Source organism: Cyprinus carpio, chromosome A21, assembly GCF_018340385.1.
Source record: "Cyprinus carpio isolate SPL01 chromosome A21, ASM1834038v1, whole genome shotgun sequence".
Lineage (NCBI taxonomy): Eukaryota > Metazoa > Chordata > Actinopteri > Cypriniformes > Cyprinidae > Cyprinus > Cyprinus carpio.
In genome coordinates this window covers 6077118-6086843 of record NC_056592.1, presented here as the reverse complement: position 1 = coordinate 6086843, position 9726 = coordinate 6077118, and the positions used below count along the sequence as shown (strand labels likewise).

General features: G+C 36.4%; 1 protein-coding gene across 1 annotated transcript in view; it reads left to right on the top strand.

Moving 5' to 3' along the window:
* The first annotated feature begins 6395 nt into the window (after positions 1–6395).
* LOC109046211 (dnaJ homolog subfamily C member 21-like) overlaps positions 6396–9726 on the top strand; it is an 8201-nt gene continuing 4870 nt past the window's right edge. Inside the window, exons 1-5 of the mRNA XM_042711432.1 lie at positions 6396–6400; positions 6817–6940; positions 7536–7670; positions 8819–9123; positions 9340–9382. Of these exons, the coding sequence (XP_042567366.1) occupies positions 6396–6400; positions 6817–6940; positions 7536–7670; positions 8819–9123; positions 9340–9382 (612 nt within the window). The remainder of the gene's footprint in view (positions 6401–6816; positions 6941–7535; positions 7671–8818; positions 9124–9339; positions 9383–9726) is intronic.

Sequence of the window (9726 nt, the reverse complement as noted above, 5' to 3'; positions counted from 1 at the left end):
TTTCTAATACAGTACTACTTGCATCTTTTCACAAAATTTTCCACGGATTTGATTGGCCATCTCGATCATTTTGACATTGATGAGCGCTGTTGGACTACTGAGGCATACCAGCCTGAAAGTTTAACTTTTAAAACTGTTATCCTAACAACAAACAGCTTTACTCATTCTTATACACAGAATCTTATACTGTCTATCAGCTATGACTATTTTAGTCTTTCAAAGGACAAAATGTGTGGAAAAACAGTAATAAAAATTAGGCGTAATCGACATAAAATGCAAGCCAGGAGCAAAGCCCTCTAGAGGTTTGAGGCCCTGTGTGGTCGCACATTTGGCACAGCCCTTGCGATGGTACTGTCGACACTGATGTTAGGGGTCTCACTTGGGAGCCCCAGTCCCCTCTGAGCATTACAAGAAATGGCCAATGACAATTGGCGAGTGGAATTTGAATGCCAAGCCACTCCCCGTACATATGGGTATATTAGATGGCAGTGTGCATTCACTTATTCAGGTTTGTGCTGAGGAGCCAAGAAGCATCCTGGCATTCAGTGCAGTTCACGGTTGTGGCACGAGGGATGTAACGTCTCCGTTCCCTCCTTCAGGGAACGAGGGTTACATACATAACTGAGATATTCTCTATCAGTCAGTCATGTTTGACGTTACGTCGACAATGGCGTTAGGGGTCCCTATGGAAAGCGTCACAACCAGAAATGTGTTACAAAAATTGAAGGTGCAGGTAGGGCTGTAGTACTCGAGTCTGGTCCCGGACTTGAGACATTTTTCTATAGTCTCGGACTTGTCTCAGACTCGTTGCGTTTGCACTCGGACTTGGCCATTGGACTCGCCAAATGTTCTCATTGGTCTCGACCGAGTCCAGCAAAAAAGTAAAATAAAAAAATAATTCTCCTTAAAAACAAAACCACATTTGCATGATGTTGCAACTGAAAACATGTGGAAAACGCTAGGCGCGCTGCTTTCTCCTTTTTCACAAAGCACTTTGTGGCGTCTGCTGTTGCTAAGCAACCAAGACCTGCTCTCCATGAAGACGCAGAAGTTTCAGCAAAGACCTGGATTTCCAGCATGAAGATGCAGAAGTTTCTGCTAATAAAATATAAATATATTATCCTGATCAGTGCCAGCGGGCAATTTTCAGATTTGTCTGAAAAGTTTAGATGTCTTCTAATTTAATTGCCAGCGGCGCTATTGCTGCTGTTAGAAAAGTTTGTGTTCTAATTTAATTTTCTACCACCTGTTAGGTAGCCTTAACTACACCTATACAGCCTTAACTACCCTATACAATAATGAAATACTAATTAATGTTGTAGATAGGGGTTGCAAGACCACTGATTTCTACTAGTCGATTTTTTTTTTAAAAAATACTTGAGTTACTACTCGTGGTTCATGCTATTGTAAATGAAAACACATTAAATAGTTTTTTTTTTTTTTTTATCAATAAACGTTTATTAATGTATAGCCTTATGCAACAATTAGCCTACATATGTAAATTTTAAAAAACCTTATAATTATGACATTACATATAAAAATTTTAATGTAACAGCCAGTATTTGTATCTGTAACAATCACAACAGTTTTCGTATCTGCATTCGGATACAACTTCGTACAGTTACTTGATAAGACTGTTATGACTTTTTATCTTTTTTTCCATAGTTATCACTGAACAAGTATGTAGTGTTAAACTAAAATAATTATTAATTTCTAAAATAATATTGATCATGCAAGCAGAGAGATGTCATGACAAACGTTTAGTGATCATTTGAACACGACTGAATCCATTCAATGCGCACATTTTCATTACGCAGAACTCTTTAAGCGAGTCTTAATGTTTAGTGAACTTCACTTAACAAATGTGCGTGTGCCGCGCAAACCAGCAAAAGATAAAGATGCAAACATTAAGTAGAAAATGTATGCGTATCTACGCTGATTATTAGCCTAATTTTGAGAGAGAACTGGTTTGGTTTTTGAGAGACTGAGACGCGCAACGCGGCTGTTTGATTGGTAGCGGTTTTAGGCACGGGCGAACCGGGCATCCGCCCGGGGCGTCATTTTTTCGTGACACATTGGTGGCGGCAGCACGAGCAGATTAAAAAAAATAAAATAAAAAATAAAAAATCCTCTGTGTCGCGAAGCGGTTTTTCATCATTTATATCATTTCACTGTGTGTGGAATTGGAAGCTGCCGGTGTTGTGGCCGAATTCTTCACCCCTGCCAGATTCTGCATCCCCCTCCGTTGAAGTCACTACCTGATTGCCTAATCCCAACCCCACCCCTAATCCTAACCCCTCCCCTGCTAAACCTACCAATACCAGGGGGTGCATAATCTGGCAGGGTGCAAATTTCGGGCGCCCCTGCTTGCTGAAAATGTACCATGAACAGAAGCTGTGTGTTGTGAGAGAAGTGTAAAAGGGGGTGGGGCGAGAGGCGCGGACGACATTTCACCTCTGGGTCTCTCTCAAATGGAACGGACAGGGCGGGGGGGTGGACGGGGACGGGGGATCCACACTAGTAATAAAATTAATAATAGGCTAAAGTCAGTCACAGACCTCGACTTTCGTCCAAATAACGCACATTTCATTCATAATGTTATAATACAGGCCTATAGTTCCTGCAAATGAAACTAGGTAATACAAAACGATTATGCGGTCATCAAGGTGAATTGGTTTAGTCTTGACTTCTCGTCGTGAGTGACAGTTGGGGGGATGGGAAATCTGTTGATTGTCGAGTGCCAAATAAACAGAGATGGAGAAGAAAAGGTCAAAGCCATCAGGTGCCCAATTTCGAAAAAAAAAGACAAAAGAAGAGAGTAGGAGAAACGAGCAAAAGATAAAGGTATGCAACTATGTTCTCTCTCCTCTGTATGATTACAGTATCCATTTCATGAATGAAGGGCTAATGTTAATTGGTGGTGGGTATAACTCTTTGTTAGCCTTTTTGCTATGATGCTTGCTTGCTTATACAACAATAATTTGGTTTCAACTCATCACGAGATCTAATTTATAATATTGTGCTTTGCAAATAAAACGCCGACTGTTACAAGTTCACTTAAAAGTTTGGGAACCCCTATAGTTTTACAAGTCAGAACTAAAAGTGTGTCATGCATAGAATTTGAGGCAGTAAACAAAGAGCTAATGGTTCCTCAATGAAAGTTAGATTAATATACAAATTTTGGTTGAAAAATATCCTGAACCCAAAAAGTTTTTGGTGATTAAAAAATAAAATCCCATTGTGTTTGCCTATACATATAATTTAAAGTCATTTTATTTTTTAAACAGCTGAGTCCCAGTGACCATAGCATAACATGAATAAAATATAATTTTTCAATATTTTTTTTTTTATAATTTTTTTTTTTTGTTTTTTTTTTCTATACAATGTGATGACATGGGGGGAAAAATGAGGATATAGCGTAATGACAGACATTTAGTGTGTAAGAGCATTTTTATGTAACCCTTCTATTATGTTTTGAGTCAATTTGACCCCAGGCTGTTTTAGCTTTGTAAAACATTATCCTATGGTCTTTTGATTTCAAATGCAATTCAATTGCAATTTCAGGGGCACTTCTAAAATATTTTGGAGCATCCTCTGGCTTTCTAATGAAGGATTTGTGCAATTGAGAAATTACCACTTATGTTGTTATAATAAAATATAACTGTTTGTGCAGAATTTTGTTTGTTATTTTTGTGTGTGTGTGTGTGTGGGGGGGGGGGGGGGGTTGGGGTTTGGGGGGGAGGGGTCTCGCCCAGGGTGTATTTCAATGTAGAACCGCCACTGTCTATTGCCTCTATCCTTTCCTGGAGCAATCGTTCTTTCTCTCTCAGCTTCCTGTCCTCTGCTACCCTCTGCTGTTCCTCCTTTTTCCTTTCCTCCTCTTCTCTCTGTAAAATACAGTAAGAACAAAACCTCTGTCTGTTTTTGTATTGTTTGTGACATTTTTCCATTTGTGGAGAAAATTTTGGGTAAGTTCATGTTGCTGTGCTAAGTTCAAATTCTCAAATAAGGTTAACTCAGATCATTATAAATGTCATGCCATGCTATGAGTTAAAAATAATTATTATAAAATGTAAAAAATAATTTAAATTTAACATAAAAACTCACTCCATAATTCTGCTTGTGCCCAAAAAGAATCTCTCTGGATTCTATGGATCTCTGCAGCTGCAATTGTCCGCTTGTAATTAGTGCCCTGGAAATAGTAAGGAGACAATTTGATTTGTTTACCATTTTTGTGATTTTAATTGAGTTTAATTGCCTGACTGGCTATGCTTTTCAAAACATCTTCATCACTGAGGATTAATAAAGCCTGCCCCCTTGTAGTAAGAAATTGTCATGATCTCATACCACAATGGCCTCTCTGTCTTCTGTCCGGCGGCCGGGTCTTCCTCTCGGCCCCTGTGTCACCACTGCAGCATTATAGGCCAGTGTACAGATCCTCTCTTCTGTGATTTCATCCAAAGTGTGGGCAGGAAGAAAGATGTGAACTTCCTGAAGCATCAGAAAAGCAAAGATAGCAGTGGGGAAAATATGTTTTTATAGTTTTTATGCATTTATCGTTTGTTTTTTATTAAAATCATAAAATCCCTGCTGACAAGACATGCAATCCAAACAACACCTCTAAAAGAAGAAATTGAATTAAAACAAGTTTGAGCCTGTTCATTATTCCATCACAGGTGAATAAAGCCCTGTACACAGAGATAGAAGAAAATGGCCACAGGAATATTAAAGGTTCACTTTATTTCATTAAGATGGATAACTCAATATAGAGACAGAGATAAATGTATTATAAGTGCTGGCAAGCTCTCTGATATTTTAGTAGCAGACATATGACTGCTTCTGTACCAATGTTTGGGGTTTGGCTCCATGTATGTACTGTATGTATGTAATGTATGTATGTATGTATGATTAATTTATATATTTTTTAGTGTTTAGGATACACATACTATATTCTATTTAAAAAACTGAAGAAATGACAGAGACAGGAAGGCTATGAAGATGCAGAGTCCTGCTTTTTCAGACTTCCGTGTTTAGACAAGGACCTTTGTAAGGCATCTGGCACATTCTGTCTGCTTTTAATATGTGCTTGAATCCATCATTAAAATTAAATTTGAATATCTGATAACCCGAAGTGGATAAATCTAAATAATGAAATACAGATCTGAACTACACATGATCAAATTAGGACATGGTTTGAATAATTTAAATGAGGCCTTGGTTTTAAAACAGCTTAGAGTTTAACATCAAATCAAATCAAATGCTGTAGGCTATGTCAGAAAAGAAATCCAAAAGGTTTCTGTTATCAGGAAACACACTGACTGAATGAAGTTCAGAATTATACAGACTTTTTTTTTTAGCTCATAAACAACCAACATTCTTTCTTTTGAAAAGTCCTTCCAGCGGTGACATTCTCCCTTTTAAAACGTTTCATGTGACAACAGTAGCCAGAACAACAGGAACTGCTCAGCCTGTGGATGTGTGTGCATTTTGGCCCCCAGCGTGGTCAAAAACAATCACTGACACACTCATGTCTGAAGTACCATGTTCAACAGATGCTTGACCCACACACACCTCCTTGCTTTAGCTTTATCATCTCAGTTTGCAGGGGTATTTACAGAGGAAATTAGTCTGGGAGGGGGTTTTGGGTCATTAAACCTTGTGGGTTGTTCAAATTCACTACCCTTTCGTTATGTTCGGGATGAAAACATCCACTAAATTAAACTGCTTTAAAAATATATCAGATACATTTTTTTTTCTTTTTTTTTTTGTATAAATCTATTAATCAACCTCAGTCCTGATCAAAACTACTACTAATCACTGATTTGGGGGTAAAAAAAAAACACACAAAATGACTTATTTTCAATATAAAAAGTGATTATGGACTGGATATTTTTTTTACCTTTTATCACAGTCTTGGGCACGTCAAAGATTAGTAACAACATTGGCTTTGATGCATTGCTAGTTAGTGTGCAGCATTAGATTTTAATTTTTTCTCCCTCATTTACGGTTTATTGGTGTTTTTGCCCCATTGACTTCCATTATAACGACATTTTTTTGATTGCAAAGCCATGACACCATAAAATCATGCATTCTTGATGGTTGGTGGTTTTCCCTGTTGGGAAGAGGTAAAATTTGTTATTTTTACAGTTGATCAATAGGTGGGACCATTAACCCTTAAGATATGCCTGTGCATAAAAAGCTTAGTTTCTGGCTTGTATATGGAGTTATATGGAGTGTAACATCATATTATAGTGTGTGCATGTGTGTGTGTGTGTGTGTGAGAGAGAGAGAGAGAGAGAGAGAGAGAGAGAGAGAGAGAAGAGAGAGAGACCTTTGCGCACTTACCTTAATGTATTTGAGAAAATCAAAATATACACCTCAGCTCTCAGAACTACATGGAGTAAACAAAAACAAAGTAAGTGTATTTATGCACCTGTATTAGTGTTGGATGCATCAGGACTGGGCTGAAAATGGCAATCAAATCAGTAATACTAATATTAATAATATTTTATAAATATACATTTCAAAATGTATACTTTGCAGCGTGTGCAATTGCTTTCCAGTTAAAGTGAATTTATATCCATTTTTTCTATATATATTTCCAGCTTTTATTGTAAATCAACAATAATTAATTCTGTAATTAATTGTTGTTACTTATGAAAAAACAACATATAGAACACACACACACACACACAAAATGTTTTTCTCCATATAAGGTGGGACTAAATACCAGTAATATTAATGAGTATTTGGTTAAAATGTATATTCTTCCTTCAGTATTTTCCCATTAATATTTAATTCTGTTTTTGTTTTAAGGTATGATAACCACAGAGAGGCGCTGTTGAAAGGGGGTGTCAGCGGAGAGTACCAGGATGACAGCATTGATCTCCTGCAGTTCTTCACTGTCACCTGTTACTCCGGTTACGGAGATGATGAAAAGGTGAATATTTAAAATGTATTTTTTTGTCAGCCAGTAGCCAAACATACATGTGTCTGTTCACACAGAACAAGTTCTGTGTTTCATCTGCATTCATTTTTAAATGTGTAATACATGTCAGACAGATGTATTTTACCGTTGTATTGTGTCTATGATGAACAAAAAAGTGCATTTTGAGAATATTGCGTTCTGTATGTAGCTGAAATTGAACTAAATGAGAGCTTTATGATTTTTTCTATATTTTATATCATATTCTATTACATATATTTTTGATTTATTATGTCTTGTATTAACTTGCATATAATTGGTATTTATGTGTTTATAATGTATGGCTCAAATGTCTGTTTTACCATCCTGTACCTCTGGAGGGCAGTAAAAGTTAATGTTGAAAATGCACAAATTATGCTTTCAGTTTGGAATAAAACAGATTAGATTAGATTCAACTTTATTGTCATTGCACATGTAAGGTACAAGGCAACGAAATGCAGCTAGCATCTAACCAGAAGTGCAATAAGCACTAAGCACAGGATATACAGTGTTTATTGTGGAAATGCATGTATTCTGTGTTTTAATAGTGCAAATTCTATTGTCTCTGTAGGGCTTTTACACCATATACAGGAATGTGTGTGAATGTGAGACTATCGCAAAAGAGGAGATGGAGCACAGTAAAGATGAGGAAGAAGATGAGGAGCAGTTCCCCTCATTTGGAGAGTCTCATAGTGACTATGACACTGTATGTAGACACGGGTACATGCAGTTTTCCACAAAAATATTAAGCACAACAGTTGTGAATCTTGATTTAAAAAAAAAATAAGAACCTGTGACAGACTGAAAATTCCGTTTTGCTTTCACAGGAATAAATTACATTTCAAAATATATTCAAATAGAGAACAGCTATTCTAAATTGTAATAAGATTTCACAGTATTGCTCTTTTACTGTAATTTGGATCAAATAGATTCAGATTTGGTCAGAATTTAGAGAAAATATTAAAAAAATCTTACCGACCCCCAAACTTTTGAAAAGCAGTAGTGCAAGTGACTCTGACTCTTGATCCGGTTCCTTTTAATGAACCAGAATCACTAAGTTCCTTGGAAAATGAAACAAATCTTGAGTCAGAACTAATGTATATACTGTGAGAGTCGGTTGATGATCCAAAAAAAAAAAAAATAAATCAGTCTTAAAATCAGTTATAAATTTGTTACCATTTTTGAGATTGTAGGGTGCACACTTTGTTTGTTAGAGAGATATGTAAAGATTATACCATGAAGATGAAATACTTGAGTGCTAAAACATGGCATCAGGGTTCTTCACGGGGTCTAGTGCATTTTAGACCTTACAGCCAAATGAGACTGTGGATTATTAACTTATTAGCTAAATGGAACACAGAAGTATTCCTTCTGTAAATACTTCTCCAAGCTACTACAGGTAACAGCATGGCACTCTTCCGTATTTGAAAACATTTTTCAGATTGTTCGCCAAAAGAGGGGAAAAATCTTGACAGAAAAATTCACATTTGGTTCAAGGGATCCAGTACCTCTTTTAGCCTCTGAGACCATTTTCTCCAGGGTTTGAACAATGAGGTTCATCCCGCTCCAATTAGACCTGAAGGCTCTTAAATGATCTTAATCATTTCCCCTTCTGGTGTGGTTTATACTTGCGCTTCACCTAATTGATGTTTTAAAGTGTTTGCCATCAGTGGAGACTTGCAAGAAGCAGATTTACAGAGGATGAATGTACAAGCCTCCTAAAAACTCTTCATCTTATTTTTAAAAGGATGCAGCATACAGGAAGTCTGTACATAAAATCTAGACATATAGTATTCTAATTTTCTTTGCGTTTGTCTCTGTTTCCCCTAAATACTTTTTTTTTTTGTCTCTCAGGTAGTACATTTATTTTATGGCTACTGGCAGAGCTTCTGTATGCGCAAAAACTTTGCATGGAAGGAGGAGTATGACAGTCGACAGGCCTCCAACCGCTGGGAGAAGGGAGCCATGGAAAAAGAAAACAAAAAAAACAGGGACAAGGCCAGGAAAGAGCACAGCGAGCTGGTGCGCCAACTAGTGGCCTTCGTCCGAAAACGTGACAAGCGTGTTCAGGCACATAAGAAGCTGGTGGAAGAGCAGAACGCAGAGAAGGCCAAAAAAGTTGAAGAACTGAGGAGAAAACAGAAGCTCAGCCAGGCCAAGTAAGTAAGATTAGATTGGATGATATGACAGTGGTGTGCACAAATTTTCGATCTGTAATTATTATTGGAAAAATAAAAATAATATAATAATAACACACTTATATCTGTTAAATATTTTAATAAAAATATATAAATTATATATTAATATATATTTAAAAATAACAAGTATAAACATTGTTGCTGTATATCAGAGTTATATTGATTGTGTGCCATTAGGCTGGTGGAAGACTATCAGGAACAGAGCTGGGCTGCCATGCAGTGTTAATTTTGGCAGACGTTTTTGATTTAGTCTTAGTCTTAGTCTTGAGACGAAATTGCTTAATAGTCTTAGTCACATTTTAGTCATTTGAGTCTTTCATAGTTTTAGTCTAGTTTTAGTCGACGAAAAGTCATTGCATTTTAGTCAACTTTTAGTCACTACTTTTAGTCAATAGTTTTAGCCAAACTGTAGTTACCAAAATTTATTTTTGGTAGCTATTTTATATGTAGTTTTCAAATTAAAATAATCATTAATTCTTCTCTCTTTAGACCAAATCAATTAAGCTTTTTTGTATTTTGTTTTAAGGTTTGAATTTTGATTATTTTTTATATATTTTGAAAATT